General features: G+C 41.5%; 1 protein-coding gene across 1 annotated transcript; it reads right to left on the reverse strand.

Moving 5' to 3' along the window:
• Positions 1-1,040: 1,040 nt before the first annotated feature.
• Positions 1,041-13,410, reverse strand: cers2b (ceramide synthase 2b). The gene is made up of 11 exons (XM_070911586.1): positions 13,387-13,410; positions 7,322-7,495; positions 6,669-6,786; positions 6,450-6,568; positions 4,615-4,672; positions 4,297-4,347; positions 3,256-3,348; positions 2,608-2,736; positions 2,085-2,191; positions 1,845-1,998; positions 1,041-1,187 (listed from the first exon to the last, which is right to left on the reverse strand). The coding sequence occupies exons 2-11, from the start codon at positions 7,492-7,494 to the stop codon at positions 1,041-1,043; spliced, it is 1,149 nt and encodes a 382-aa protein (XP_070767687.1). The 5' UTR covers position 7,495; positions 13,387-13,410.
• Positions 13,411-14,046: the final 636 nt, after the last annotated feature.

The raw sequence follows: 14,046 nt of genomic DNA on the forward strand, positions 1-14,046 counted from the left end.
AGCTTCAGCGAAAACCAGAGAGGAAAAACATTCAGCTCCGTCGAAGCTAGCAGGAAGCTGTGATTTCTATTGCAGTGTTTGTGCTGAACACTAATTTCTGGGTATTCCTGGCTGCTCAAACAGCAAAGAATTGAGAAGGATAACCTTTGCAGTTCAGACATCTCTACTGGAAGCAGGAATTGTACACGATGAGCTATGCTGGATTAAGAATTGAACAAAAATTAAAACAAGAAAGCAAGATTTTCTTGCTGTTTATCTAAACAAAAACTGACACCAAATTTACTCCTTAAACCTTACAAGGCAGACTACTTTATAAATGGCACAGGCCGCATTGGAGAGCAGAGGCACGCAGTCCTACTGCAGGTTATTACAGTATATAAGAGAAACACTGTATGTTTGTGCAAAGACGTTGCAATAGCTGAACATTTACGTAATTGCATAGACAAGATAATTAGGGAAATAAATGCCCTATTGTCTCACTTTCATAAAACTTACTTTCACTCTCTTTTGTTCTTTTAGTGGAAAACAAAAAAGGTATGACGAAATAAAGCAACACAAGATTAAAGCAGAAAGCTATAAAATGGCATTTTAACAGCCATTAGCTGGCTCTAAGGCACACAGAACAAGGAAAGCTAAAGTAAAAGCAGCATCACCCCCCTCCTGTGTCCTCCCCGCACTTTGCTCCTCTCCATTTTCTCCCCTGTCTCTTTGAAGTTTTGGGACTGACATCACAAACTGACAATTGACACATTTTTCTCTGATGACAAAGCAAAACAGCCATGCCACTTAATGTAGTGTTTATCATCCGCTGGATCTCTGTGCCCTCTAAAAGTACGAATGAACGTGTGTGAGTGTTTTTTTGTGTTGTGCAAAAGTATAGGTGTCAAATTTCCTCGAGATACCTGCTGTTCTTGGTTTTTAGGGAATGACTTGCCCCCTCCCTAACTCTTCTTTCTCTCCCTTTCCATCCCTCCCTCCTGCTCTCCCACTGAGGGATGTGAGTCCTTCTCACATTCTTTCGTCCTGACACTTGTTTGCTTTCACTCTGTCTTGCTGTGGTTGTTGTTGTGGACTGTGTGACCGTTCTGCACCGGGCCATTTTTCTTCATGTCCTTTTTATCCTCTTCCTCCTCCTCTTCGGATTCATCTGTTTCGTCTTTGTCACTCCTTTCATCGTCCACTTTTTCCTAAAAAAAAAAAAGACAGCCCATTTAGAAACACATCATTAATCAAGGAGACCTTCCGCTGTAACTGTACTGGAGCTCTGGCCAGTGTTAGAACAAACTGTCCAGTTGCATGTTGTGCACAAGAGATCTGTTAGATTGCATCTCAATCATAGATTGCATCTTTCATAGCTTTTATGTAATATATTCTTATGTTGCATGTATTTATAGTTTTTATGTGTTATATTTTATCTCATGGGTATTTATATTTGACTTGTAATCAAGGCTGGATGATAAGGATGTAAGGATGCGCTTACATTTCTATGATTTTATGGATGAATAGAGAGAATCTTACTCTTCAAATGACAATTCAACTGCTTTCAGAATTTGCGTGTCAACAGTTCCATTGCTTTCTGCAGATTTTATAAATCAAAGTCTGTTAGCAGGTGTTCGGGAGTACTACTGCATGTGTGGAAAAAGTTGTATAAAGCCTTGCTAACTTAAACTTCTTTCAGTATTTCAAATGTAAAATTTTGCCTTCTCTAGTATTTTATTTTATCTTGTGGGTATTCACAGTTTGTCTCTTAATCAGTACTGGTTGAAAAAGATGCTGACATTTCCATGATTTAATGGATGAATAAAGACAATCTTGAACTTTTCATTACATTTCTGTTTGCTTACATTGTTGGTGAGGAAGCGGACTGCTATGCGTATGATGAGGATGGCCCAGAAGATATGTAGACACTGCAGAATCATCAAAAGCCCGTTGAAAAAGTAGTAGCCAAAGAAGGGTTGGTAGATGGTCACTGGGTAAACCCACGTACAGTAAATAATCCTGCAATAGAGAAAGTGAGGATTGAGGACAAGGTAACACCCAGTTGTATATTACAATATAACAATTGTTTTAACATGTGTGTGTACCGGAAGGGGAAGATGACCAGGCGAGTGACAATGAAGATTGCAGCAAATACAATGAAGATGTAGTTACAGGCATTTCGCCACCCAGCATAGTTGAACATCTTCGCAGACTGTCGGAGGGAGAGAGAACATTTAGTTAAAAAGGAAAGTTGCAGATAAATGGATAATGTACTTGTGTGAATAATGAAAACGGTTGTTGGTTTGCCTCTATCCCACCAAAGATAACCAAAGTGTAGTTTCCTCCACAAGGTGGCAGTGTATCACCAGTGTGTTGCCATCAGATGTTTCATAGCACTCATTGAATCATGTGTGAACAAAACCTTAAAGTCAGTGGGGATGCAGCATGTAAACAGTCTAAACAGCATTTTCCTTTTGGTAGAGATATATGACATCAACATGAAATATGATGGAGGTGGTGATTATTCACACTGGCCGATGAACATAGTTCACTGGTTGTGATTGCATGCCAAAGTGTGCTAATCAAAATACTGTGAATGTACTGTAATGTCCCTTCACAGACATTTACCTCAAGGAGGTAATCAGAGGAGTCGTGCACCAGCATGATGAGAGTTCCAGCACGGATGTAGTTAACACACCAGGAAAAGCTGATGAGCAAGATGGTCGCTACATGGTGAACAATCTGCTCCTTGAAGTCCTACAGAAAAGGAGGCATGACGAAAAGAAACATGGTAGTCATGCTGAGGAAAGGAAAATGTTGGGAATATACTGTATATTTGTGTGTTGCATGTTGAGTGTGAAGTGGTAAATCCTGCTTAAGAGGCAACAAGGTTAGAATATTATGCTGGAGGAACACAACGTGCCTCTTTGGCAAAAATTCCCCCACTGCGCTCAGCTGACCCAGGTTGAGCAAAGTCCAAACACTCACACAAACACACGTGTAACAATAGTCTAATGTCCACCCACAGTCCATACCAGATGTCAAACTGATCAGATAGTGAAAACAGACTTTGTCTTCTTCTTACGTACAGTTGATCACGATGTACTAACCCCATACAAGTAAAAAACAAATGACTGTCTGCATAAATTATATTCGTTTTCCATTTGATGTAATTCTCGTGTATCTTTTCCTTCTATACCCATGAAAGTATTTTGTTTTATACCACCAGAACTAAGAAGGAGAAGAGAGAGACAAATAAGAGATAAATTCACTCACTTTGCGTTTGACATCAGAAGCCACGCTGAAGAGCAGAGAGCTGTAGAAACCCAGCTCAATCATGTAGTACCAATACTGAGATGGCAGGAGAGTCTGAAGGAGAGGAAACACATCTTTCATTTCAAAATCCTTACACCAGTGTGCCCTGATCTATACTGTCAACTAGGGCTTATTTTAATCTTACAATTATCCTATTGATCAATCGATGAATTGTTTCGTGTATAAAATGTCATAAAATAGTGAAAAATGCTTGTTTGAGTTCAAAACTCAAAGATATTTAGTTGATCATTATAGAAGACAGAAAGGAAACAAATACTGACATTTTGCTTAAGAAGTTACTCAACCGATGAACTGATTATCTAAATTAATTAACTAATGATTTTAGTTTTATTGTCTCGTGATATGTGTATTACGGTTTCTTCAGTGTTCACCAAAATCAAATTTAATACTTTTTAAGACCTCTTTAATGAAACTGGATACCTTTTTCGCAGTCAAAGAAAACCAGTAGGGTACATTCATTTTTATCGACATTTATATCACATTTTGTAAAGAACATCCTAGTAATATAATTAATACATTCATTAATCCATTACCTGGACCCAGATAAGTGGTAGAACATTGATGGATGGATTAACCAACTAAAAAATAATTAATATTAATATATAATAATTTGCTGATATTGACACTTGCCCATTATGAATTGATGAGCTTCCTAGCTACTGTGGATAGCAGGAGCAACAGTGTTTGCTACTGGTCTGATGGTGCTGACTGAAAAAGGATTGAACAGCCTCCAGCAGCACAATCCGCAGTCTCACTTGTGGTTTATAGATGTATAACGTTTCCCAATAGCCAACAACCACATACGAAAAAAAAGGCAGGCAAGAGAAAATATTCAAGACCTTTGTAAATTTAAGACTGTTTAATACCTTCTAAAGCCTTTTTGTGAAGGAATTTAAGTTTTTAAAGACTTTTCAAGACCTGCAGTGCACTGTGTACACTGAACTGGTGCATTCAGTGTACATAGCCATGCCAGAGACGTACCAGCACAGGAAAGCCTTCCCACATCTCCTTCAGGTCATACAGCCAAGGTTTCTAGAAAGAGAGATGCGATGTGAATGAGACAGCAGAGCTCGACAGGTGTATTTATATCAAATGACTCAGCATGGCAATGAGTCAATGCTGCCCTTCTGACAGTGTGAGAGGTGAGGTTATCGCAGCAAAAAAGAGCCGACTACCATGGAAACCGTCAAGTTACGATGGCAGGGCAGGTGACGAATGATGATGCGGACATAGAGAGACCAGAGGAGGAAGAGGAGGAGGAGGAAGAGGAGGGGTCGAGGTTAACACGGCAGTACTCACATCGATGAGGGCGGCCAGGCCAGCAATGAAAGCAAGAAGGTAAAAGGTAAATCTCCAACTGCAAGAGAACACACACACATACAAACACACTTTCTACTCAGTAAATGGGGAAAAGACAATAGACACATTTTCTACCACATAAAGGCATCACACACACACACACACACACACACAGGTTCTTGCTCACAGTCACTAACACACAAGAGTTGGAAAAAAATGCCAGGCTGAATGAGCAGCCTGGAAAAATCTGGTAAACTATGCTGAGAATGTCAAATGAGGACGCACACACACACACACACACACACACACACACACACACAGCCAAACACGTGCGGGCAGACAATGAGAGCTGTCAGACAGTGTCCTCCCTGTTCATATCCTGTAACAGAGACAGTGAGGGGTCATTCCCACAACAGCCTCTCGTACAGGTGTAGAGAGAGACTTTCAATAGAGAAACAGAAGAACTGAAAGGTGAATACGGTCAAAGAAGAAACAGTGAGAGTGTGAGAGACACACCAGCGAGGAAAATAAGGGAGAGAGACAGAAAGCCTGTTGTGTGCACACAAACAATAGATTGATTCAGAGGAGAAATGTCGTAACACTCACAGCGAAAGAGACACCATAACCGGGGAGTGACAAACATGCAGTCACATGCACATCCTCACGCACCCTCGCGAGCATCATATGCAGAACATCAATCCACTATACACTAGCTAAAATATAATTTTACACACATATACAGCAGACACAGAGACATACTGTACACACATCAGTCTCATTCATCTTCTTGCAGATGAAAGGGTCACTTCACCAAAAACGACAACAAAAACACTTATTTTAGTCATTTTAGGCATTTCTGAGATTTTGAGAAGTTGGATATCATTTGTTGCACTCATATCACTTAAACATTATGTTTACAAAATTCATCAGCAACAGTGTCACCATTAAACTGGAAAACACAGGTTAATGGTGACTGTATAGGGTGGCAAAAATAATCCCAGCAGATGGAGTTGCCTAGTTGTTTTGGAAAAGTAGATGTTGGAAGTGTTTCCGAACACTTTAAGGACTTTAAAGGATAGATTCACATTTTTATGGATCACTATTTCCTCGGTACAAAGCAGTTCCAAAGAAAACTGGTCACAATGAGGTGTGTGTCGTCTTTTAATTTGGGTGAACTGACCCTTCAAGTCACGTACAAGAGCTTTTATGGCTCTGTCGACAAACATGAACAATGACCATGACAACGAAGCAGAGAGGTTATACACTGAACACAACATATGGGGTGGACTACTGAATGTTGTATGTCTACAAGCATATCACTCAATATTTGCCTGTGTGTCAACCCCAGTGATGCTAACAGTATTATGCTAGCTGCTGCTGTTCGTGGCACTCTTATAGATATGTCTATCTGTGCTGTATATTGTGTCATCTGTTGCCACAGTGTGAATCCTGCCAGCTGACACTAGCTAGTTTCAGTAGCCTTGTATTAACAGGTGATCATGCTGTTGGTTTAGCTTCTGCTACAGTTCCTGCTCACTTATAAAAATATCCAACAGTAGTGACAGAGCCCCTGTTGCCGAGGCCCCGTGCTAATGAGTATGTGGATGGATGGATTTGTGTGCGTGTGTGTGAGAAGACTTAGGGGCTACAGGCATGGTGGCAGCAGAGAGGCCTCGTAATGAGTGCATGTTAAAAATAGATGGCTACTTTTGCCCTCAGAAATGTGCTCATATAGCCGGAGGAACGCAAGGGTGGGAAGCTGTTTCAACCTGCTCCATAGTGCTATAGACGTATGTGCATATATGTTTAAAAGAGGGAGTGTGTGGTGTGTTTACCTGGCCTCTCGAAACTTTTTGAGCAAACTCGGCCTGTCCTGGTTCCTTCGTCTCCTGAACCATCGCTGCACTTGTCTTTCTGAATAGCCAGTCTGCTTGCCAAGGCTTGCTATTGAAGTCTGGGAACGGCACAAAGAGGTCAGATTCAAGTATCTAATTTCCTGACAACACACATAGCATGGTCTTTTTAAGTGTGTATGGGCGTGTGTGAACATCTACCTGGGTGGGGTTTTTGGTAATGTTACAGTAGTAGGACTCCAGTGTGGGGTTGTGAGGGGCTTTGAGCCGTACTGTCTCTTTCACACCGAGCAGAGAGGCCAGGGGTGTAGCCACCGTCCTGCAATCACAAAAGAGATTAAATGTAGAGAAGTTAAGAGACAGTGAGAAATTGAAGAAGCATAGATGCAGTACATTGTGCAATCATGGAAACTCTTCCAATTATTGAATTATTAGAGGTTAGGATGATGAGACAAGAAGCTGTTTAATACTAAACAAAGAGGAAGAGAGCTCCTTGGAATTAGGAATAAAACACAGGTGGACTCAGTAACGGTTGTCTGATTTCCAAAAGATTAGCTACTGGAAACAGGAACACTTGTGTGAGAAACAATATGAGTCACTTGAAAGAAAGGAGCTTTACTTATTATAAAGTAGGGCACAGCACAGGGAACATTACTGTAAATAACTGCTGAGAAAAAAAGCAAGAGATAAAAGCTGCATTTTGAAGTAAAATAAAGAAATTAGAGGTCAGAGAACTGGACAGAAGGACGGAGATAAATGTGTAAATATAGAGGAGGCAAATGTTTGAATTAATAACCAGAGACATAGATGAGGGGCACAGATATCGAGTAAGACAGAGAAAAAAATGGACTGACCTTTCAAAGATCTGACGGACAATGAGGAATACCAGTGCGATGGGTAGCGCCACCCACAAGTCGCGGGCTTTGGCATATATCCGTCCATCCCGATCCTCCAGGTCGGCCCAGCCCAGGCCCTCTGGAAACCACAGCCGCTCCTGCCAGAACCACTCACTCAGCCCCGACATCATCCTGCAACACAGGACACACACGGAGTCACCACCATCTCTATGGGTTTATTAGGCTGTAAAGCTCACGTCTCAAGACCCAAGATACACATGTTCTAGCGGCAGAATCCACACCTTAAAGAAAAACAAAAACGGTGACATGGTTCCAACTAAAACCTCAGTCTATAGGGGCTTCCTTTAAAGGCAGCAGCTATACAGGCCAGGCTGTGTATAGGGGGAAAAATCTGTGATTAGGAATGTTTGGTACCGTGTAATTAAGAGAATTAGATGATGGTACAAATGTTTCCTTCTCACAGGAAGCCTTGCTGTAGGTTTTTCCTAATGCATGTAACAGAGCACAAGCAGCATGCTGGGAGCTCAGGAGGCCCTCGTGAGGGAGGAGAAATCAGACAAACAACTGAGCTTCATGCTTTCGACACCAGCGCTTTCCAAAGCAGTTGACAGCAGCTGCGAGAGTTGGTTTTTAGTCGGAGAGTACAGAGATGAATTTTTCTGCTGCTAAGCTCAGGGAGTGGCAGAGAAAGAGAGTAAAAGAGAACTAGCATCTGAGGGATATGAGTCATAATTCATCCATATGTGCAGAGCAGTGGGGGCGCCCCCACACACTACATCTCTGGAGTCCCCTTGCAGATCTACAGTAACTCCCCTCCCACCCATTGCAGCTGTAAGTGCCAAAGCCCTGTAACCGCTTCACTTCCACTCCCGTCCCCACCCTACTGCTCCCTGCCAGTAATCAAGAAGGATTCCCTCTTTGGCCCAGAGAGCTAAAGCCATGTGTAACGCTCTCCCTCCCTTCACTGTCTTTAAAATGTGCCGCTGAAATTAGGCCTGGATATAAAGAACTGTACTTCATGCACACAATACACAAAAATAATAAACTTAAAAAAACAAAAAACATGGGCAACTTTTTTATTGAACAATCTGATCAAAGAATAAATTAGATCAGATATTCCACATCAGCTTTTGGTACTTGACGGTCTGCACCAAAAGAGCAATGACGTTTAATAGCCAGCCCTTTTTGTCAATGTCCTTATCTTTGTCTTAGTCCCTGACTATTTCTTTATAAACAACTAATTCAGATCAGCTCTGGATGTTTGACACTGACCGTCCTTCATCAAATCAACCTTAAAGATAAAACACATTGCTGTTACTTGTAGCCTCCGAAACTGTCCATGAGACGGTGTCATGATTGAGGGTGTCTGTTGTTTTCCACTTCATGTCATGTTAGTCATGGCCCCCGTTTCCTGTTGCAACAGCATGGCTGGCCGAGCACTGGGCCTTCCCATCTCTCTCTCTCTCTCTCTCTCTGTCTCTCTGTCTCTCTCTCTCTATCCCCCCCTCCTCAGCACAGGTGGTGGTGGAAGGGAAGGATGACATATTTTTTCCCAGTCATTTTGCCAACTCTTCCACTTCAGTAGCACTACATCTCACTTCTCGTGGAGTGTCCTTCCAGATCTTGTGAGCTCTGCTGAAACAGCATGTTTGTGTGCATGTCTGGCTCCATAAAAAGCAGTGTAATCTCACAAAAAAAAAACAGATAACTAAATGAGCCGCTGAGCACAAATGAAGATGGTTCAAAGGGCAGAAGTGCTGAGAAACGCAGGCAGGTACACTAAGTTGACTTCCATGTGTAATAAATTACTTCCTATCAGCTGTGAGCAGGCTCGACATACACACATGCACAGACAGCTAAAACAATCAAGAAGGAAATACTTCCAACTAAACATAGACAAATTCTTTATATTTTGTATTGCTGCTGTGTGGAGGCAAGTTCGGATTCGAGAAGATATTTTTAGGGTTACTAGTTTGGATCATCCAGCGTGTTAAAGCTCTTTTCCCCCCACACAGCTTTCCTAACACCACATTCAATTGGCCCACAGGATCATATGACCAGACTCTGACCATTTCAAAGGTCCAATAAAAATAAAGGATGCCTCCGGCAGGGGAGGGAGAAAGGAAGTTCTCTGATTCTCTCTCCCTCTCTTCCTCACTATGAATATACATTACAAGGATGTGGTGATTGTAAACAGAGATGCAGCTTCAGGCTGGCAGAGTACGGCTCCAGATGTTACTGATATGTTTCTTTTCAGCTCTACCTGAATCTTAAGTTTACAAACCCATAATGCAGTTTCTCAAAAATGGGTGAAAATAAAGGGAGCAAGCCTCAGAGGAAAACCTAAACAGACCAGACTGGAACCTGGTACAGAGTCGAGGAATATTTGGAGAATGTAAACATGCTGCCACCACATCAAGGGAGCGCTCCAGCTGCCCCATTCACTCTCCATGCATGAATAACATCTTATGGAGTTTTACAGTTACCAAGTTACCAAATACCTTGTTTATCTGAATGACAGGAGCCTGAGTCAACTAGAGCAACACAAGTCATGAGACAGCAGCAATGTCCTGACTGTGAGTCACTCAAAACATATCTATGTGTAACTACCCATTTACTTATATCCATCCATACTTAAGTTGCTCAGTGACAGCTGACTCATTCATTTTTGACACAGAGAGATCAGACAGCTTAGATACAGCGTATGCTGTGGACTACTTGTCATGAGAGGTCAAAGCTGAGTTTTCACTACCTCACGTTTGATAAGTCAGAGGCAGAGCTGCACATCGACGATATGCTGATATCACAAAAGGGCATAGCAGCACTGGAGTCAAAACAGAGCTGAGTCAGTCAGATAAGAATTAAAAAAATTAAAATTATTTCATGGCCTTGAACTGTAGCTCATATTGTATGGACTAATTGTCGTCACTTTACAGCTACAGAATTAACAGATGCACACATGCAGACAAACACAAAGTGCCTATGGATGGATCACTACTACCCTAACTTGTGCAGGGTATAGACTTCAATGCCTTTACAGTACTGGCTGAAATATGTCATTGAGTGTCACTGAATGCTTGGTCAGATTCTTGTTTACTTATTCTTTGTTTAGACATTTCCCGACCCAAATAATTACTTTGCTAAATTTAGACTGCATTTTATTGAGGTCTTGTTGCAGATGCTTTAAAATAAGAAGTTCAGCTTATTTCATTAAGTAGAAATAAAATGGTTTTGTTGAGAAACATTATACTCCTCATTGTGAGGTAACGAAAAAAGTACATTTGGTGTCAGTGCCGAAGCTCAGGTATCATATTAGCACCAGTGTTGCAAGCTTTGAAATGATACCCAGCTCTAAGCCTGACACACTGGTCTACTGCATATTAGGCTGATAGTGGCACTGTAGTAATTATCTCTCACTCATGCTGGCCATTGCTGATATGACAGAGGATTTCCCTGAGAACAGCTACAATAAATCAGGTTATAAACCCACAATGACAAACAGTTTGTACATTTCACTGATAACTGTTTTGTAAATTGGTTAAAATGTTGTGGTAGCCCTCCTCGGCCATTGAAATGATGTCATCTTTCCCAACCGAGCAGCAAACCTTGAAAGCATTTAATTGGTATAATATTCAGCATAGCATTTAATTACAGATCAGAGCTGAAACAATTAGTCAGTTTATCAATTGACAAAAAAAATATTCAGCACGAATTTTGATAATCAATGCATCGTTTGAGTCATTGGCAAAAATGCCAAACCTGTTGGTCGGAAACATTTACCTATTTGAATAGGTCACATTGGCCTGTGGAAGATTTTATAGCGGCTATATTTTATTTTCTGACATTGTATGGACCAAACGATTAATTGAGAACATACTTGTCTGACTAATTGATAATGACAATAATCTTTAGTTGCAGACCCAGTTTAAATGCTGATTTACTGTAATTTCAAAAACGTTTGTTTAAAATGTCAGCTCTCAGTAACTATCAGTCAAACAGTAGATTACAGTAGATGACATCCTTCATTTCTTGTGGTCCAACATGCAGTCACAGTTTGTGTAACTCAGTGTAAATCATGAAATCCTGAATGCACATATTGTGGGATGAAGTGGCGGTTTGTGGCGTTCTTTCTGCGAATGGTTCATTAGCTGTAACTCAGGTCATGCCTTGGATATTTTGAGCCAGAGGGTTCTGAGGGTGAATCATAGACATCCTTCACATTTTCAACTTTCCTCTGGACCTCGGTTTGACTGGAAACAGTTCAGTGTAGTACAAGATACGGTGGTTAGGCAAACGCAGAGATTGCAGAAAAATTATATACCGCCAGTGGGAGTAGATGTAAAATCATCCTAAGAGAAGACAGCGAGTCTGTAGTGATCTGTTTCATCACTGTCATCCAATCTTTTGTGTTTTAGATAGGGATCACAAGAAAGTCAACTTCAATACTTTAACACAGATCTGTGACCCTGATGAATTATTCATGGGAAGATGCAATCAGTCAGCAGACTGATTTGAATAGGCTCGTTCAGGAGGTGTGAGGGTAATATTGTCATGCTGATTCCCTTCTGACTGGATGCAGGCCAACCCAGCCCTTTGAGTAAGTACAGTTACCTTGCCTGGAGCAATTAGATTGGCCCCTGTATATATGTGAGGCTATTCTTTCTGTTGAGTGGAGGCTCTAAAGGGCAATGATCATCAAACACTAGCAACACTGAGGTACTGCTGTGCAAAGATAGTCAAGGCAACTGCTCCAGGTTGTTGAGCTGAAGAAGTAGAAGATGTAATCATTGACAGATGATAGTAGAAGCTTATTTAGCAAGAGACAAACCAAAAACTAAAGCATATGAAATATGTTTTTTCTTTCTCTAGACTGTCAGAGTTTTGTAGGACTAACATGTTGTTTTACCCGGATGCAAAGCTTTTATCAATAAGAGCCGGTATCTTGTAGTCTGGGGCAGGAACAAACATGTTCATCATTGATTAATCTGACAATTATCTTTTGGATTAATTGTTCTGTCTATGAAATTGTGGAAAAAGCTATCACAATTGCCCAGAGCCCATGGTGATGTTTTCAAATTGCTTGCTTTGTTAGCCAAACACTCTAACCTTAATCCAAAGATGTATCATTTACAGTGATATACAACAGAGACAAGCAGCAAATCCTCACATTTAAACTGGAACCATCAAATGCTTGGCATTGTTCGCTCAATAAATGACTTAAACGATTAATCGATTATCAAAATTGTTGGGGATTCATTTTCAATCAGCTATTTCACCCAATGATTAAAATTATGTTTAACCTGGATACAAAAAGCTTGACAATACATTTATTTGCCCATTATGAATAGGCAAATGAATGAATGGGTGCTCATGGTGGTATACACAAATCTCAGCTGGATACAAACAAACCAACAAGCCTACACCCATAGTATTGCCCAGGGCATCCAGTGGCTGTAGTATGAGTTTACAGCCACTTTATCTCAATTTGAGAGATTCTTATTCCCTAAATATTTTACATGTAGGTGTTTTTTCTATCCCTGTGTTCATACTAGTTTTCATGTAGCTATCCTGAAATGAAATAACAGAAAAGCTAAGCAAAGACCACCATGGTGCCAGCAGGACGGGTCCCAAACAAAGAAATCACTGTAATTAAAAAACACGATATAACGTTTCTGTCTGTAACTAGTGGTGTTGTATCCGTGTCCTGTAGTTGTGTAGTTACAGTGATAATGTGGCATAATCTGCTGTTAGTGAGCAAACTTTAGAAACCGCCCACCACTGGGCCACACGCCAGGCTGCCCTCGTGTCTTTACATTAGACAAAAAATGTTATCGGCTATTAACGTACTCTAGTAGTTACAACTATACGCCGCCATTTCTGCGTCTTTTTCCGTTAAAACAACCCAACGGGGCCTGTTATATTTAATTAACCGCTTCCTACATGAATGCGTAATGACGTCTGAGCGAAGTGAGGCTGCGGAGCGTGCGTCCGCCGCTAGCCCACTCACGCGCACATAAACGAACAACGTCTTCTCTCCGACATGAAAGTGAAATGGTACTTACTTTGGTGTTTTTCCCCCGTAGTGATGCTTTTAATACGGCTCGCAAACAGAGAATAATGTTTTTGTCTTTTTCCACACAGTCGTCCTGGTCCCACCTAGCTAGCTAGCTAAAAACCTAACGGTCCTGTGAAGTGTGCCCAGCTCGCTGGTTGTGCTCAGAAGAGCGCAGTTAGTATCCAAGTTTAGTATCCGGACTGATTTTTACATCTCTCCATGATGCACACAGTTTGTTTTTCTTCTAAAGAAAAACACTGATTGGGGGTCAAAACAAAAAAGTGGCTTCAGATGGGAGAATGTGTGAAATGCTGCAATGCGACCCGCAATCCCCCCCCCCCAACAAATGTTCAGGATATTTTCTGTCTCTCGTCGTGTCCCAGCTAATTTTTTCCCAACTTGTGTGTCCCTGCAGTCGGCGGGGTCTGTCTGGGTGTCTGACCGGGCAGAGGCGGAGGTCGGGCCGGCACGAGAGCGGACTGAGGAGCAGACAGAGGGAGGAGTGAGAGAATAACGGAGAGGGAGGGACGCAGATGACGTCCAAGCACATGAGAGAGCATTTGGCTGACACGCGCGCGCGCGCGCACACACACACACACACACACACACACACATCGGCATTTTGTTTCCGCTCAGAGAAAAGTTTTACCCCCCCCCCCCCCCCCTT

The sequence above is a fragment of the Enoplosus armatus genome, chromosome 9 (genome assembly GCF_043641665.1).
Source record: "Enoplosus armatus isolate fEnoArm2 chromosome 9, fEnoArm2.hap1, whole genome shotgun sequence".
Classification (NCBI taxonomy): Eukaryota; Metazoa; Chordata; class Actinopteri; order Centrarchiformes; family Enoplosidae; genus Enoplosus; species Enoplosus armatus.